Source organism: Hirundo rustica, chromosome 3 (genome assembly GCF_015227805.2).
Source record: "Hirundo rustica isolate bHirRus1 chromosome 3, bHirRus1.pri.v3, whole genome shotgun sequence".
Lineage (NCBI taxonomy): Eukaryota > Metazoa > Chordata > Aves > Passeriformes > Hirundinidae > Hirundo > Hirundo rustica.
The window spans coordinates 57,203,558-57,223,402 of record NC_053452.1 but is presented as its reverse complement, the minus strand read 5'-3'; the positions used below and the strand labels follow the sequence as shown (position 1 = coordinate 57,223,402).

The following is a 19,845-nucleotide window of genomic DNA, read 5'->3' as shown; positions in this document are numbered from 1 at the left end:
CAGTAAAATGGAGTTTGAGCAGTTGATTCACACAGTTTTAAGGCAACTGTTGGATTAAAGAAAACGATTGCATGCAACTAGAACCACATATTACTTCAGGGCTCTTTGTTTCCTGTGTTTCAATTAAGACTGTAAAAATGTAGATCTATTACATCTTCTAATTTTCAAATAATAAGAAACATCTTTCTAGGTCATCATATACTTGCCTCACTTCATTTGGTAGGGATATTTGCAGAAAGTAAAATAATAAATTACTTGACTCTGGGAAGCACTGATATGCTAATCAATTAAATAACTCTTAATTTAGTTAATTAATGCTAACAATATTTTGATGTGTTAATTTGATTTAGGCAAATTGGCTTTTGAGAATGTTATATAGCAAAAATACGTTGTTTGTCAGGTTTGAGAGAGCAGGGCAAACACTGATTCAGAGTCTGTTTCACTCAATGAATTCCTTCACTGCATCAAGTATCCATAGAACCATGAAATGGTTTGAGTTGGACAGGACCTTAAAGATCACTAGTTCCATCCCCCTTCCATGGGCAGGGACATCTTTCATTAGACCACGTTGCTCAGAGTTCCATCCAACTCTCATAGGAGTGAAATTTTTAGTGAAAATTCTATATTAATACAGACTTTTACGACAGTTTGTATATGCCTCTAGGTCTCTGTGATCATTCTGTTGCAGACATCCTCTCTGATATGAACACCCTTTTCATTTTAGCATTCAAGTGTATCCTGATTCTAACAGATTCTTTCTGTCAAGGATCTTTGATATAGGTAGTCGTTTGTATACATCTGTTCCTAAAGCTTAGGTCACACCAAATTTTATTATACAACTTTTTTTGCCTTTTGGCTAGATAAATAGAGTCTTGTCTTGCTAATGTCTATCCAAAATGTCATAAAAAGTAACCTTTCAGCTTTGCTGTTTTTTGAAAAAATGTGATCTTTCTTTTCCCACCTCACTCCTCCTACTTGGGTCATATTACACATATGCTTGTCTTGTCTCTGAAGATCTTTTAGAAATTGTGTTTTCTAATTCTATGCAAGTCAACCAGTTACATCTTCAAATAAATACTTCTTTAACTTTCCTTTGCAACAGTTCACACTTGGAAGACTCCTTGAAATTGTCTGTAAAGCAGACCTTAGTTATTAATTATATTTTCCTTTTTAAAATTTTTCTTTGCCTATAAGAAAATAATTACACAACAATTAAGTTGACAGTATGTGTAGACTGCTGTCTTCTGTATGGATGAATATAATCCCATTATCTCTTTTTGTTCTCAGTCTACATTGTAATTAGACAGTGTATTCTGTGAGCTAATGCATCATTTCTTAGTCTGTTAATGCATTATCCAAACACTTGAGTCTTGGTTCAAAATCAGGAATTTTAACAGTCTGTCAGTTACATAGGACTGGTAGATTTTTACAGTGTACAATTGCTGCTATTAAAATGCTCAAAAGACAATAATTATAGATTAGAAAAACAGGCTCAATCAGGAAATACAATGATACACCCACAGTGCTTGCAATTAATGTACAGTACCTTAAAAAAATCAAATAATAAATTCAAGTATTTTATATTCTGGTTTTGAAAATTAATATATTGTATAAGACAAATTTAGAAGTGAAGGCTTAGTTTTCTGGTAGGACAAAACAGATGTTTCCTGTCTGGAGGGTTCCCAAGAAACTAGGCTTTAAAAATGTCATTAGACCAGGGTTGAAATTTGTCAGGCCTGACAGTAGACTCTTTATAATTTTGAAGAAAATGTAATGTTTCTTCAGGAGAAAGACAGTCATATTTTACTGTATCTTTGAAGGATTTGTTGCATTCAGATATCTTGCTGATGCCAGGTTACTCAAAGGCTTGAAACATAATTATAAAGAAACTCATGATAGAAAATGCTGGATTGCTGATTCTCACTTGAATCATTCTCTGTATCTGCAAAATGAGAAATGCTGTGCTGCATTTTCAAAAGGAAGTCTGGTGACCACAGTAAAGAAACTGATGGGATTCCATCTAAAGAGGAGAATTGGCTGAAGTTGAATGAATATGACATAGTGATGAAGAGTAACTGTGCATTTTGTAAGAGGAAGCCATGAGTACATTGAAGTCCTTTAAGAAATTAATAAGCAAGTAGATGACGGACGTCTTGTCGAATTACAAAAAGTATTAAGCAAGTTCCAAATGTTATGTAGACAAATGTGATGGGATGTACATAGGAGAGTAATAGTTCTGACCTTCCTAAACAGCGTTCTGAGTTGATCTTTACATATCACTGTTATCAGCAATTAGTTCTATAGAGCCAGCAGTCCTTTGCTTACCGGTAGTCAGAGACTGCAGCTTTCCTTCCCCTTGAGAATCTTTACAACAGGAAAATGACCATTGCCATTCTTCTGTTTAATTCTGTGTTTCATCTGTGCTTAGAAAACTGTGCCTTTCTGATTTTCTTCGTCTTGACAGTAATGTTGGAAGCATAGGAGAGGTACCCAGAGGTGTTGCATAGGCAATTAAAAAGAGATACGAACTTCGCTACAAAAACCTACTAAATTGACTGACTTCTCTGCCTGTGATATTCATTAGAAGAATGGGAACAAAGTAAAGATGATAGGAGTTATATAAAGTCATGAGCACGCTGAGATGTGTGGTAATCCACAAGTTATTATCTCTTCCAGCTCAGCACTAGAGGTAGTCACTTGAAACCAGCAGATCCAAATGCCTGTGTGCTTAGCCCACAGCTAAATACACCTTTGATATGAGACGGTATGGCTGTCTTAATATTATTTTCTACTGTTGTTTTCTTATCGTGGTTGTAAAAAATGTCTCGTAGCAAAAAAAATCCGCTTAGGGACATAAAATTTCAGTTCAATTTAGTCAGTATTTCCGTGTTTCTATCAGTTTTTTTTTCCTTTTTTTTATGGAGAAAGGTAGTCTGTTTTTCAGGGTTCATTTTAATTTGGAGAATTAATCACTTATACTTCCAGTGCTTGATGAAGATTTTTCATTCTCTCTGAAGAGAAGAATTTTCCTTTTACTGACTTTTGTATTGAGCAATTGCAGGAGACAGTGGATCTCTAAACTGCAACTAACACAAAGAGCAAAAAAACTTACAGCATTCACTGTGTGAAAGGGTAGCTGAATAATTTACTACTTTCATGGCTGTTTTCCTGAACTTTTCTCCCTGTACCTGAAAAGAATCTTCTAAGTTTTTTATGCAGATATTTTATGAGGCATATTATTAGATACAATAGAAGAGCATCAAGATGAAATCTGAGTATGTTTTTCTAGTCCCTCAGCTTGTAAAATGTTCCAAATGTCTGAGGACACCACACTTGTCTGTCACTTGAGTAAATGTGAAATTGTGGATGCATTAATTACCATTGATTTATTAGAAAAATTTAAGAAAGTGATCCCAAGTGCTTTTTTCAGAATGCGGCCTTAGTGACCGTCTGCTTGTAGTTTTTTCAAAAGGGAGACGTCCATAGGCAACAAGAATATCCTAAATTACCCTTCAAAATGGATTTGAAAAGCAATTGTACATTTGCTTTTCATCACATCTTTAAAATCAATAGATTCCATCCAGAAAACCCAGCTCAAAAAATCGTCTTGCCATTAGGCTACTTTCTTGATAGAGCTGAATGGATTAACTTGCAGTGAGTTAAGGAATCTCTTGAAATAATTAAATTTCTCTTTAATCTTTCACTGTGTGGTTGAATTCTGAGCTGTATTATTATACTGCAGGCCCTCTAGAATGAAAAAATCACGAACTATTTCAAGAGACAGAATTATAAAACTTAAAAATAATAAAAAATTACTGTCTCATCCTTGTCAATCAGTCTTTACTGTCTCTTAGCAAAATTCAAAGACTAGCCAATTCTATAACTCAAACAACTTAAATGTAAAATCAGGCAGCTCTTTTCAGAGTCTGGGGAAGCACTGGGTTATGCTTAAAGTTATGAATTCTTAAAAAAAGGAAAAAAAAAAGGAAAGCCTCCTGTCATTACAATCTTCACATCTTCACAGTTTTCAGCTGATAGATTCCTTGGGGGACTGTAGATTTGAAAAGAAGTTTTCAAAGAAAATTAAATAATTCTGGATTCAAGATAGTCCCTACATAAATTATGAGATTACTTGTTCATCTAGTAACCCTGACCTTGGAAGCTCAGGCCCCAGTTCTAGGTCACATCGTACTCTGATGCTGTTAATTTAAAAATCAAATTTTCTTTGCATTTCTGATAATGGAGAGAATTTTGAAATGTTTTTTGGCTTTATGGTGACTCAGACTGAATATAAATTAAACTGAAAAAGGCCCTCCTGTAAATTAGAATAACTTTTCTTTGGCCAATTATTTTAGCTTTATTATTCCCAAATGGAGAGCCTTCATAATGATTTTCTAATCTAAATGTCTTAAATGTGACCAAAGAATAATAAATTTTCCTAGAACTATCACAGCAGCGTTTCAGGGATTTTTTTCCTACCTCGCCTATTTGTGGACCTATTTCACATTATATTTAACAAGGGGAAAAATCTTTCAAAGGTACTTAGTAGCCGATTGTCTCTGTGTTTCAGACCTGATTGACTGAGTACAGAGTACTACTCTTACCCTCTTTGCGTAGGTGGATGATCCTGTGGTCATCCAGTCAGGAAAGACAGTTTGTTGGCTACCTGGCTCTGAGGGCAAGTGTCAAGCATGTGGGAACCCGGGTGGTCCAGTCCATGGGGGCTGCTGAGGAGAAAGGGCTTGAGGCAGAACGGACGGATCCTGCAGGTCAACAACTGGTGTCAACGGCAGGGTTTCAACTCTTTTATCATGGAACCTACTATGAGTACCAAGGATGGATTTCATCTACGAAGAGATGAAATCCATACCATAAAGTGGGGCAAAACCATGATTTCCACACACTGGCCAACCTGGTGAGGGAACTTTAAAACAGGATGATGTGGACAAGAAAGAATAATAACAAAACCTATTAGTAGGAAACCTCCCCAAGTATGTGCATGCATATAAATACAGAATTGCCTCCAGGACACCACGGTGGGGAAAACTCCATAAACTTTCTGAGAATTCAGCACAACTGGGTGCCCTCTGAGCCAGCAGTTCTCCCCTCCCAGACTGACTCAGGAAAAGCTTTAGTAGCATCTAGAGGTAGGCGATGCTCTCTCGCTGCTCAGACGTGCTGTGGCAAATCTGGAGTGCTGTGTCCAGTTCTGAGCTACCCTGTACAGGACAGACATGTACGTACTGGGCCGAGGCCAGTGACAGGCCACAAAGAATGGACTGGAACAACTCTCATACAAGGAGAATCTGAGAAGACTTAGATCTGATTGGGGGGGCAGGGGGGAAGTAAAGAAGGCAGTGGAAGATTCTTGTCAGTGACAGGACCAGAGGTTTTGGAGTCTCAGTCCTTGGAGATACTGAAAACCCAACAATATATAGGCCTGAGCAGGACCACTGAACTAGATGATTTCCAGAAAATTCATACAATATCAGCAGCTCTGGTAATCTGTGACTAACTCTAGGTGAAAATAACTTTGAAATAGATCATTATTTATTTAATTTATTGATAAATGTGCTACTTCATATTTGTTGCAGATATTTTTCAGTAGTGACTTTTAAATATTGGACTGATTTTATAACTTTTGAATGTATTTTGCCAGCAATTATCCAAATATTTGTTCTTAAGCTTACATTGAATAAGAAAAAATGGGCTCTTAACAGTACACTCAGGAAGAGCAGGTTGTAATACCAGCCATTGATTGTAGTCTATGAAGTTCCCCAGGGTGTGTTAATTGAAAGCCAGTATTCTGGGAGAAATGGGATGAGCAAAAGATGTTTCTAACTCTGAAGGCTTATGAACAAGTCAATTAAAAAATTCCACAATCCTCAAACCAAAAACAATGTGGAAAACAACAAAACAGAATTGTAAACAAGCCCTGTATATAATTAATTTGTCCCTTTCTGTAGCTCACACCTTCATGACCACCTACCACTTACAGGTTGATTTGTGTGAAGGTGCAAGCTTGATTCCTATGATCAAAAACCCATTTTTTTCCAAAGCAAAATGATATTTGACCTCCTGGATACTGACAGAACAATAAGAATTTCGCTTTATCAGCAGGGTTTGCTCTGACACTGTGATTTACTTTACACTTGGTAGTTTCTGCTTTTCTCTTTGACTCCTGTTCTTTTCACATTGCTCTTTTGTTCTAGAGCTTTGGGGTTATTTTTTTTTCAGATTTTAATTTTTTCCTGCTTACTTTTCCCCTAATCTTTTCCACAATCCCTTTGTATTACTGGTTAAATGCAGGATGGTCTGAAGTAAAATTTCTCTGCTAATAACAATTTTCTCATCTTTCAGTGACTGATAAAGCACAGCATTGAGAAAAGGTGGAATCCTCTGTTTGTTAAGTAGTCCTATTATGCCTGTCTGGCAGTATTTAAGGCACATCCCAGTAGGTGTAGATTTGGTCTTAAATCCTTGCAGATGGACCTGTCCTGACATCCTACTTCCTTAAGCTGTTTTAGTGCATTGCTTTACGTAGGAGTGGAAAGCTTATACTGATGTCTATTAATAGAACTAGTTTATATAGAATACATTATTGTATATAAAGATCATCTATTGTTTGGAAGTCTGTGTCCAGACTTACTGTTCTCCTCCTGTGTAAGAGTTAAGTCTTTGAATGCTCTTCTTTCTATCTGGGGATATGAATGTTATCCTCCTTGCAGCTTTTCTCTCCTTCATTTCCTAACCTACCTTTGGGCTTAGGAACACATCCTGTGCCGAGCCTTGTTTAGAGTTACTAAGTCCACTCTTGAAGCTGATATTCCCTCTCCTTGCCTGGTGCATCCCATCTGTTCTTGGTAGTCCCTTTTCATCAAATGAAATACCATGGTATAAGACAACAGAGAGATAATAAACACAATCAGACTTTGTTTTGATGGGTGCATCTGTCTTACTTTAGCATTTCCCTTTGAATGAAAAGTTTGATGAGAACATCCACTGAGTCCTTGAGTCGCTGTTCCCTTCACACAAGCATGCTTCATTATTAATTTTTACTTGATCCTGTGCTTCTCTTAAAAGCATTCCCGGTGTCTAAGTTTTTCCCTAGACTTAAATAAAATCTGGATTCTTATTCCCACACAGAGTGGAACAGCCCTGGTATTGCTACCACTATCAGTGGTAGCGTAGGCATTAGAGGGAGGGAAGCCATTATACTGCTTTTATTTGGCACTCATTATCTGGAATACCATATCCAGTTATTACAGGAAATATATTAATAAAAGTGGAGAGCCACCAAGGCCAGACTCCATGCCTTGTGGCTGGAAGAAGTGGATTTCTTCTGCCTGGAGGAGAAAAGGGCTTTTAAGTCTGCATAACCTACATTCTACAAGGAGGTTATCAAGGTCCTTTATTAAAATGCCTGATGGGAGAGTGAGAAATGGGAGTAATAAATTGAAGCAGAGGAGGTTTTGACTGGATGTAAGGGAGGAAAAAAGCATGATGATGAAAATAATTAAGCTGAGAGAGGTTGTGCAGTCTCCATCTTTGGAGATTTTCAAGACCAGCATTGCATAAAGCCTTGAGTGAGCTGACCCTGCTTTGAGTGGGAGGCTGGACTAAAGTAATTCTGAATTGTACACAGTACTTTTATGCGGTCACATAAGACCTTTAATTAAAATGATTTATCTTTCCTAAACATTTCCCAATAGCCAAATTTAAAGGATTTTTTTGAGAATACACTGTGATGCTTTGCAGTAAACAAGCTTTTGTTGTCTTGTCTTCAGTAAGATGAGAATACACAAAGACAACAGCAAGATGGTAGGGTAAAGATAATTGTCAAATTTATTGCTAATTTGGCCTTCAGGAAAGTTCTCTAGGCTTTCCCAGACAGGCCTCCCTATCAACTGAACACCTAACTGTGATAATGGTATTATCAGCTTATGTTAGAAAGTTAGAAGGCAATTCAGGAGAACTGGAGATTCCAGTTTGAGATAGTTTCTTGTTGGTTGTCAAAGAAAATAATTGCTGTAGCCTAAATAATAATAATAATAATAATAATAATAATAATAATAAAAATAATAGAACCCAGTATTGCAAAGATCCTTAACTCCTGCAGTTCCCATTGATGTCAATGGAGATGGATCTGCTTCCTACCTCTGTGAAGACTCAAATCTCATAAATAAAGCAGAAATTTCTAGGTCATGCCTTGCAATACTTAAAGCTGGGTATATAACTTCACCTAAAGTACATTACCTAAAGAGAGACTTTTTTTTCCTTGTGGAGTAACCTGGTCTTTCACGCACATAGCAGATAGCAAAGCAAAAGAGATTAGGAACTATTTAAAATCTCTTAAATTTACATAATTTTTTATTAATCTGCTATCATATCCATTCAGTTGATGGGAAAGAGGCACACATGTTGATTTAAGCACAATGGAATATGTGTTGCTGGATTAGTGGCTTTTGTTCAGAGGTTGTACTTGTCAGCAAGAGAGCCATGATTGGAATATTGATTTTGTAAACTTCAGTGTATCGAACTATTTTTGTAGCAGGTTGGGAATAATTCTTACTTGCTATCAAAATGTCTGTCTTTAGGAGGCACCATAAGGCATGTTAAATGGTCTGATTTTACAAATAACTTCCTTTTTCTTTTTTTTTCCTCTGGTCTTAGACATGGAAATTTTGCAATTTGTTCAGATTGTGTAATATTTTGAAATGTTTTGAAAGCTGGCTGCAGTAGTTTTGAATCAAGCAAAGTAGTTTTGCAGTAGTTTTTTGGACCAAACAAATATCTCAGTCAGAAGATGTGGGTTTTTTAAATATGGGCAATTTGTCTTTTGATCCACAGAAACTTTTAATTTCTGCAAAATCCTGAAATATCCAATTCTTAAACAAACGTTTATTGAGGCTTTATTTAAATTTATGCAAAACTATTAAAGGATTCTAGTACTCTGTGCTAAACATTATAGAGAGGAAATTAATAACATTATAGAGAGGAAATTCTATTGTTGTGGGTAAATATATTGTATCAGAAGCACTGAAACTTTTCCTGATGCCTTGGAGAGTGCAAAGAAATTTCTCAGTCTGCAATCAGAAGGGAAGATATCTGTATTGTCTGAGTGTCTGGTGTGGGTTCAGGCATCAGCTACAGGTTCCCAACAGCACATCTGTGTTAAGACTTCAGGCAGGTGTCTCTATGTGGGTAGATTTCTTGCCACAAAGAAATCTTTTTCATGCTATAAATCATATTCTGTTCCCTTGAAATTTCTTTTGCATTTTCTTGTAGCAATGATCTAATTTTGTTTATGAAAGCCATATATAGAAAGTATTATATTTCTAAACAAAAGATCGGATCACTCATTAAGTCTTATATATTAAAATTTCACTCAGGAAGGCTTAATAAAAGTAAAAGTAGGTAGTTGTTGAAAAAGGTAGCAATGGAAATGACCAAAATATCTGCAGACTGAATTTTCCCCCAAAATAATAACAATCTGCATTAATTCTTCAGCTGCAGGTTGAGTGGGCAAGATGAAAATTAGTCAGTGGGAATGATTAATACTGTGAGCAGAAGGAAATTATTAATTGCCATTACTAATGAACACTTTGAGATGTTCCAAACTTCAGCTTTGTTTAATGCTTCAATGTAAAAAGTTACTTGATATTTAGAGTGAACTGATAGTTTTAATAAGTCATACAAACATGATTTTGGCCTCCTAGATCCTTCTCGAGCTCATGAATAAGCTTATTCTTTAAGGAGGAATTATGATGACATTGAACATCAAGAGAAATGTGTTGGAGCATTAAAGGTTGCTCGGCCATCTAGAAACAAGTGCAAATGATTAGGGAGGGAGAAAGGCAAAGAATTGGGACCATTTCAGTTAAAGAGAAAAAAAGAAAAGAAAGAGGAAGCCAAGGAACAAAAGCAGAACACATACACACAAATCAAAATGAAGTTTTAAACAATTCTTTTCCTCAATATAAAAATTTGGTTGAGTCAGTTTAAAACGTTCCACCACAATGATGCCTTTGTGATGAGTTCCTGAAACTGATTTTTCTTGGAAATATGGTACTTACTTAATGTTTTATTTATTTTACTTGGAACTTTTGTAATCACACATATATCAAATGTACACAGAGTAGGAAGTCACATACTTGCTCTTGAGTAGATGAAATCAAATTGGAGGGTATTGGTCCAAGGGGATGAAAAACTCATGGTACCACCAGGTTAAAACTGTGAATGTCTCCCCATTGATGGTATTCACACAGGAATCAAGGGAAGTGTGTAGAGGGCATGGTGGAAATCTTTGACATGCTGCTGGCTACTGCTGCTCGGTTTCGCATGATGAACCTTCAAGGGGAGGAATTTGTGTGCCTTAAGTCCATCATCCTGCTCAACTCTGGTAAGTTGCGTGCTTTGCTATCACATGGGTGATTGTGGCCGCTTCTGCGTGCAGTTGAACACTGCTTGCTGTCCTTAATGGCATTTTCATTTTGGGACAGAGGCAATGGAAGTGGGTTTTTAACACAGATGCAGGCAGGACCACCAGGCAAGGGTGGAAGCAGTCAAAAATGTTCGGTGATGTAGATGGGACCCAGAAAACGGTGCAGTGAGTAGATGACACATGGTGCAGCTGATGTGGAGAATGGTCAGAGAAGTGCTTTGAACCAGTGCTGGCAGGTCTTAGAACTCCACTTACAAGACACTGAAGTAGCTGGAACCATACACAGGGCACTCAAAGGCAATGCTTAACTGCAGTGCCTAGGTGATGGCAAAATAAAAGGAAATAAGGGCAAAAATGTGGTTGAGTTCATCATGGTTTAGTTAATATTAAATTACAGGCATCTAAAACTGATGTAATCACTTTACACTTCCTTTATAGTTTTTGGCTGTAAATCTCATCCTGAAGTACACTTCAAAAATAGATTACTAGATAACAAGTGTAAGTATAGATACAGATATAAATATGTAAGGTTAGATGGCTTGACTTTTACTTGAGATGCTTGAAACAAGCAAATTTAACTTGAAGCATGTGACAGAAAACTTCTGTTGCACACCAGAGAATTCTTTTCTATTTGAAATGAGAAAAAACCTCTAGACAACTTGTTTGTTACAAGCAGAAATGAGATCCATGGTGTTCTCATGGAAATGATAGACATCTAAAATGGTCCCAAAGTAAAAATTTTAGACACAATTCTCTGCTAGGCTGTTACCTGGTGACTAAAGATGCCAGAGTTTCCCAAAACTTTACCCACTTGTAAAGTTTTTCCTGTTGCATTTGAACTTGCAGATGGTACTACCCTCTAGAGAAAACAGATTTGGAAGGTTCTGTGTCCTTTTTATCCAGTTGTCTAACGGATCGCTTGCCCAAATTGAAGGAAAAACAAATTCAGGATATTCACATCAAAGGCTAACTGTAAACACAACAGATGTTGCTTTATTGATCAGGCAATTTGGACCATTTAGATGTGGTCTCCTCAAAGTTGAAGCAAAATTATGTATTTATACAATCTAATATAAAATGCTTTATGTATGTTCTATGAGATATTAATGTGGTTCAGGCTTTGTTGTGGTTGTAACCAATTGCCAAAAAGTAACATTTGAGGCAAGCAAGTGGCATATTAGGAATGAAGGGCTATTGTTCTTACCTTAGTTGCCAGGGTGTGACAATTGTAATTACTATTTGACGTTTTATTTTCCTTTAATTTCCCTTATAACTGTACCAGGATATTTCCTAGACTATATAATTGATTTATAAAAATTTTGAAGTTCAATTAGAAAAAATAGAACTGGAATTTTGAATAAAACAAATAACATAGTCATGTCTTGAACATGAAGAACTGAAGTCATGGTCAAGAGAAATTTCGTGCCTATGATATACTTAATATTGATCCATAAAACTAATTTTTTTATTCAGACAAAGCCCTCCCAGTCATCACCAGCTATCCTTCATAAATATATCTCAATATTACCCAAAGGAAAAATTGTAAAAATTAAATTAAATTAAATTAAATTAAATTAAATTAAATTAAATTAAATTAAATTAAACACCCCATATATATAGCAAATGAAGTCAGTGATAATCAGAGGTAAATTTCCTTCTGCATGTAAGAGAGATGGGACCACTGTAAACTCTATGTATATATGCATATCTGTGTTGCATGTTATTACCTTTATGCATAAAAGTACATTTCATTATTTGTATTTCTACAACAAATTAATTTTATAACTAGACAGTGGGAATGTTGATGTAAGTTTCTGGCTGCCAGACTCTCTAGATACCCAAATTAAGAGGCATTAGACTGCAATGCAGAGATAAGTGGCACAGTTTGGGGTATGTGTAAGAGTTGTGTCAATGTTTGGCACAGATCCTCTAAGATGTCTTCTGGAGATGCCTCACTTCACAGAATGTAGCCAACTTCCTTACATAAAGTGTTGGACAGATATGAAACATTATGTGTTCTGATGCACGTGGCTGAGAGGGCTGAGTTTGTTCATGCAGGGAAAGAGAAGGTAAAGGAGGGTCTTACTGCAGCCCTCAGACGGCTGCTGAACAGGTTATGGAAGAGCCGGGGCCAGACCCTTCTCAGAGGTGCAGCAAGAAAGGACAATCTGCAATAGAGACAAACCACAGCAAGGGAGGTCCTGACCAGATAAACAGAACAAAAACTCTATCCAATTAGAGGTTTCTTACTGGAACAGGTTGGCCAGAAAAATGGTAGGATCTCAATCCCTGCAAATACTCAGAACTCAGCTGGACAAAGCTCCAGGCAGCTTGATCTAACCCTGTTTGAGCAAGAGGATGAACAAGGTGATGCACAAACCTACCCTACCCTGATTTCTTTCTGTGAGTGCAGATGTAAATATTCCAAATCTTCTACTAAAGAAACAGCAGATAAACACAGAATGATTTTTTGGCTTATTATGCTGTCTGTATTATATATGCATGTGACTAAACCAGCAGATTTCAAAATTATTTAAACAAGTGGATTAATTAAACAAATAGGACTAATTATGCTACATTTGATGTTTAAAAGCAGCCTGCATTTGCATTCTAAGTCTTTGTGTGGATTTAATTGACTGAGTGTACACAAACATTTCTTTAATAAATTCTTGGACATCTGGTAGTCTCTTCTTATGAAGTAGTGTTTATTGCCTTCATTGGACATTTTTGTTTTTGCAACATCTCTCAAGGTTTAATATCTTTACACTCCTTTTCCTTGTGGTTTTGGACAAAATGCAATATGTTTGTGGTGGGTTTTTTTGTTTTTTTTTTTTTTTTTTTTTTTTTTTTTTTTTTTGTTTTGCTCAGTGCATGTGGAAAGAATGGAAGGTTTTGTTAGTAAACCAAGGTAGATGCTTATGCTACTTCCACAGTTTTCCTGAGATAACAAGGTGACATATCTGTAAGAACAAGGACATCACTGTGTCCAGATAAATAACAAACCCGAAGGTGCCCCTCTAAAGCTGCAGCAATAAACCTTTTGACTGAAAAAGCAAAGTAGTATTTTTGAAAACCACATTCAACTCAATATTAAAGGGCTGTTACTTAACATTGGAAAATAAGTATTAGAATCATGGAAGGGCAACATGATGCCAGATGTTTTGCTTTTGAGTGTATTGGAGGACTGCTGCTATGCGGCAAAGCAACAGGCTTTCATTTTAGACATGGAGATGTAGGTCATGTCTGCCTTAGCAGCTGATTTACCTAACGTGTTAGCTGGCTAGTCCACTGAGATGAAAAGATTTGCCTCATTTGATGCGTACTGGAGCCCTTCTGATACGTTGTTCCACGTGACTGTTTGTTACTCCTTTCTCCTGATGTTTTTCAGTTGCTTTTAAATTGTGCTTCTTATTTATTTATTTATTTTGGGGGCTGGATTGTTCCAAGATGGTACAGAGATGAATTTCCTCATACCTCAGCCTGTCTTGCTACAGTTTCAGAGCAATTGGGTGTAGTGGAAGAAGAGCCTTGGGTATTGCTCTGTGAGACTGAACTCTCACTGTAAAAATATTTTAAGCTGGGGTTTATTGTGACAAAAAAGATGTTGAGGGCATTTTCTTCTACAATATCATTCAACAAATATATAATTATATATGGTGGGAGGTATAAAATTCTATCAATGTATGTATGCCAAGGGCTGGCATGCACTGCAGCCCCCAAGTGTTCCTGTTCTGGTATGTGTTACAGCCTTGTTGCAGTCCTTGCTTGGTTGTAGGGTGGTGCTGTCTCTGTTCTTGCACCTTCTAAGGTTTACAACACTGGCCTACAGAAAGAGCAGGAAATCAACCTGGTAGCTATTCAATTTAGGCTTGAAAGGCCTTGGAGACTGTTAAATTCAGTTTGCTAAGTCAATTTTCTGCACCCTCATTTGAAAATTCTTCTTGGATGTATATGAGTGTGATAGCCAGCATTTTTTTTTTTTGGAAAATCTCTGGTCAGTGGCCTGGGGCAGGAGCAATCACCATGAGGGTGTAGAAAGGAAAACTAAACATAATTTTCCTTGGCAGTTATTGACTGGCAGTTGCCTGAATTCTCTACAGTTATTGAGGAGTGCTTTTTTGATTTACAGTTTTTAATAGCTTCTAGACTAGACCTAGGTGAGAAAAAGATTCTTTTGTTTCACTGGTTTCAGCAAGATGAAGCTGTGGGGTATTGTTGCAAGAGCACAATAGGTCTTGTGGCTGAAGTAAACTTCTCTGGAGGCACTGTGCATTTACAAAATTATTATTTCCTTCTAGTAGATTGTGTTTGGCCAGTAATATTTAAGAATATTGCCCCTACAGGTACATGTTAAGCTATCAAGCCTTGTATTGGCAATAGGTATATGTGAGGGTGGTTCAGAGTCAGCTGAGAAAGGTTCAGCTGAGAAAAGCCCCAGGACCAGTTTCTGTATGTGAATTAATTTCTGTAAAAATAACAATAGCTATGAAAATCTCTGTGAGGAAAGAGGCCACTGTATTATCTATCTATATCAAATTTGAAGCAATGCCCATTACCAAAATTAAGAACTCTGACTGATGATTTTCAGAAGTTGTACTGTGTTTTAGTTACCCTTTTGGTTTTTTAAAGTAGTTTCTTGCTTACTCTGTCCCAGAGACACTCACTTTCACAAACACATTTACAGTTCTTTTTCATACAGAAGATGCCAAATCATAAAAGCTAGTTGCAGGTTACAGTAGTTCTAGGTGTCAGGTCCTTGAAGTACCCAGCTGATGTAAGGAGATGTGGTAGGCCAAAATGTTAAAAAAAATCTCAACTCTCTGACAGCTCAGATGCACAGCAAAGTATCTTCATATCCAGTGGTAGCCCCAAGGCTGCAAACGATGAAAATATGTGAGCTATAGCACATATGTCTGTGTGTGCATGCTAGTATCTGTGTGTCTTTTATTCTTAATGGCACTAACTGCATTCCATATTCTGCTATTTATGATGCTTTAAAGAAAAGCAAAACAAAACATTATTCCAGAAACCATTTTTTTTTCCAAGGAGAAAATCCAGATCTGTTCTTGGCTCTGTGAACTGATGAAGAAGGGTCAATGCACAGGATTTCAGTCTATTATAGACACAGGATGATGAACGCTCTATGATGAAGCTAGTTTGATTGTATTACCCTTTGTACATCTTAAACCTCTGGTGCCTCGGGACTGGATTATGGCAATATGACCTGTTTAGAGTTATGGGTTCAGTCCAAAAGATTTAAAAACTGATGTGAATGCAGCAGCTCTGTTTTGGCAGCACAGTGTTGTTGTGACCTGATTCACATTGGCTGTATGGTGTAGTCCAGAAAAAAATCAAGATAGAACAGCCCAAAATAATTTAGACTTTCCCATTTTGAAAGCTGTTGTGAGCTTCATGCTCCCAAGATTTACTATTAGCAAAAGGTCTTATGCCTGGATTGGAGACCCTCATAGGTGATGTAAAAAAGGCTGTTGGAGAGGGAGTTTTAAGATGTTTTGTCCTCTGGAAAAATTTTTATCTGGTCCAAAGCTGCTCACTTTGAGCAGTAAGAAATTCAAGACAGCTAAATTTGCACAAAGTGATTTGGACATAGTTTTTAAAGGAGAGTCAGCTTTGCAGGTAAAGGAGCACACACTTCAAGACCTTTGCTTGGTTGGGACAATTTTGGTCCTTAAACAAACCCTGGTTTTGTTTACATGTTTTGTGTAACACTATTCAGTTCGATTGACAAGAAAATCGCTAAAAATCAAATATTAAACAGCAGGGAAAATGGCAAAAGCTGCTGAAAGCTTGTGTCAGTTGGTAAGTACTGCAGAGCTCTCAAGGGGCGCAGCATCTCCTCAAGGTTTCAAAGCCGAGTGACCAAGAGAAGAGCACAGCCCACAGGTAGGTCTAGCTGCAGGTGTCACCTAGCACTTGGTACAGACCTTGGTGGGACCCAGGCTGTGAAGCGGCATTGTCTTCCTCTGATACTGTGCTTTTCCCACAGTGCCCAAATCCTTGCTCCAGGGTCATTCAGAGCAGTGACCTGGCTGCCAAGCAAGAAAGCTGGCAAATAGTCAGACCCTGTGGCTTAACACAGCTTAAAAGGCACCATAGGGCATACCTTGGGCAACTCTGAGCCCACCAAAGTAATTTTTTGTCTGTGGCTTGTTTTCTTTCTCCCTCCTACTCTAGGTGTGTACACTTTTCTTTCCAGCACCCTGAAATCTCTGGAAGAGAAAGACTATATTCACCGTGTCCTGGACAAGATCACAGACACTCTGATACACTTAATGGCTAAGTCAGGTCTTTCTCTGCAGCAGCAACACAGACGGCTGGCCCAGCTCCTCCTCATCCTCTCTCACATCAGGCACATGAGGTGAGAGCAAGCACACAGTCAGCACTTCTGTGCTAGGCCCATGCAAGAGAGGTGTCACAAACGCAATGCATACTTTACCTTCATGGATGGGAGTGCTTTCATGGATGGGAGTGCAAATTGTGTGGAGGCCTGTTACCAAAAAAAAAAAAACCAAAAAAACCAACACACCAAAAAAACCCCATATGAAAATATTTACCCCCATGTGTCCCTTCTAGTTGTCTTTTCATCTGCCTTTTGTTTTGATAGTGCTGATAGTTTGATAGAAAGCAGTATCTGCTTTTAATCTTACGCGTGTCATAGAATCATGGAATGGCCTGGTTTGGAAAGGAACTTAAAGACCATCTAGTTCCAACCCTCCAGATATGGGCAGGGATGCCTTCCACTCAGACCAGGTTGCTCAGGGCCCCATCCAAGCTAGCCTTGAACACTTCCAGGGATGGGGTACCCACGATTTCTCTGGACAGGACAATCTGTTCTAGTGCCTTAGAATCCTCAGTACAGAATTTCTTCTTAATACCTAATCCAAAACTGCTCTCTTTCAGTTTGAAGCCACCCTCCCTTGTCCTGTCACTACATGCCCTTGTAAAAAGTCCCTTTCCAGCTCTCTTCTAGGCCCCCTTCAGGTACTGGAAGGCTTTGTAAGGAGCCTTCTCTTCTCCAGGCTGAACAACTCCAGTTCTCTCAGCCTTTCCTCATAGGAGAGGTGCTCCAGCCCTTGGATCACCTCTGTGGCCCTGCTCTGAACCTGTTCTAAAAGGTCTAAGGTTTTCCCAGGGTGAGTACCTGAGACCTGGACACAGGTGTTGGAAAAGTACTGCGTAGAATATTAATGCAGGAGTAGCCTAGCTCTGCAAACTTTAGTCTCCTATAAGATTGAATAAAACTATCACTTTTATGCAGCCACTTTTCACAAGAGTCATGATTGCAGATCACTTTAGAAAAGAAATTTAGGATCATTACGTGAATTGTATGGATGAGGATAAATGCAGAACTACTAAATTCCAGTCTAGAGGACCATGCCTTTTGCTAATCAGAGGTGAGCTGCCTGACACACTGTTAGTAATTGAAGCAAATTATTCTCCCAAATTACCTCTTAAGGTAGCTGCTCAGTGGATGAGGTGTTAACAGCATAAATTTCTACAAAGATATCTATATATTTTATTATTATGAAACCACAGGAGATGTTGCTACACAGATTTTAATTTTCATTATTTCAGGTAATGATATTTAAATTAGAGTAGACACCACATCATAGCTACTAAAGCTGAAACATGCAGATTTTACCTCCTGAACTGATACACGATCTTTGGGGAAAAGTCAAGGGATGTGTGCATTTTTATTTTTTTTTACTTTCACTTCTGTAATTTTATAGAGTTTCTTTGTCCTTGTGTTAATGAACCTTCCCCCCAGCCCCCAAAAGAATTTGTACTATTAAGAAAATTCCAGATGCATAGTAAAGTTAATTTTTATTTTCTTTGTTATGTGAATGGATACTATTATAAGTGAGCTTTTGCTAAGAAATTGGCTGAGCTTATTTTCCAGGAAAGAAAACTGGTATTTTTTATTATGGGAAAGGCTAAATTCATCCCATCCACTTCGTCACAGTTGCTAAGTTTAGAGTCTATGTGCTCTAGGCTACTTCTTAGGAAAAGAAGAGCAAAAGAGACATGTGTAGAAGGCATCCTGACTACAGCAGTCTGCAACGTTCTTTGAAGGTGCCGCCTTCTGCTTGTCTGTAGCAGATGTGCAAGGCAAATGCACTGCTAAGTTGGTTGTTTTGTACAATACAGGATTTATATGAACCCAGCAAATATTATTAGCTAGCAGCTTCCCCCCCTGCCTCCCCCCCCCCCCGCCCCCAGCATATTTGGAAAGTAACTAAGTAACTGTTATTTCATCACAACCCACAGCAACAAAGGAATGGAGCACCTGTACAATATGAAGTGTAAGAACGTAGTTCCACTCTATGATCTCTTGCTGGAGATGCTGGACGCTCACCGACTGCATGCCCCAGCAGCCAGGAGTGCTGCACCCATGGAAGAGGAGAACCGAAGCCAGCTGACAACTGCATCAGCTTCATCTCATTCCTTGCAGTCTTTTTATGTAAACAGCAAAGAAGAGGAGAATATGCAGAATACAATATAAACAGAATTCAGCATATACAGTGGTATGAGAAACCCAGCAGTGTTCTACCTAGCTCATGCTTCACTTCGTCTATAGTGCCACCTTTGAAAACACTCCAGTGACAACAGACACCAGCATTTTCCATATGAGTGTTTGTCAAGCACTTGTGCTAAATTGATTGCTTATCCTAAATGGAAGACATTTCATTGCCATGGATAGCCAGCAAGGATTGTCTGGCTAACTTGATTTAAAATTTGCAGTGTTTTATTTAATTTTGCATGTTATTTGGGTAACTAAGTCCTAATCTAAACCATACATTCATTTTACTATGAATTGATAGACCATACCACCCATGCATATTGGTATCTTCATGAGTAGTAGTCTTTGTTAATATTCACCCCAAATCATGAGCTCACTTAATCCATTGCTTGCTTGAAACTTTGAAGCAGTTTGGTAGAGATTCTGGATGACTTCTTGGGCAGTGTAAACAGAAAGTTGACTGGCATCTTAGTGTGCCATAGGGAAGCTGCACTGCGAGGGACTACCTTGGTAGTTTAGTTAGATTCCTGCCTCTTTTCTTCCTACAGTATAGAGGAACTGCTGTCTGAGAATTATACTATTTTGCATCGCTGGCTTACATCACCAGGCAACTCTGTCTCAAGATCATTCTGACCAAACTTTTAGGTACCATTACCATATCCTCTAGATGAATTGCTTTGCATGCATGCTATCTTGTCTGATCCTAGAAAGATAATTTTGTTGCCCAAGAGTATAAATCCAGGGCAACGTGGCAAACATTTATAGCATAGAGAATTACTCTTGAATCAGACCAGACAATTACAAAAATCATCTGGTCTTAAAAACAGGTCTTCACACACATACAGAATCCAGCAGTATT

General features: G+C 37.8%; 1 protein-coding gene across 1 annotated transcript in view; it reads left to right on the top strand.

Moving 5' to 3' along the window:
- Window positions 1-19,845, top strand: part of ESR1 (estrogen receptor 1) — a 160,864-nt gene extending 141,019 nt beyond the window's left edge. Inside the window, 4 exon segments of the mRNA XM_040059234.2 lie at window positions 10,269-10,402; window positions 16,640-16,823; window positions 18,734-18,945; window positions 18,948-19,845. Of these exon segments, the coding sequence (XP_039915168.1) occupies window positions 10,269-10,402; window positions 16,640-16,823; window positions 18,734-18,945; window positions 18,948-19,069 (652 nt within the window). The 3' untranslated portion in view covers window positions 19,070-19,845.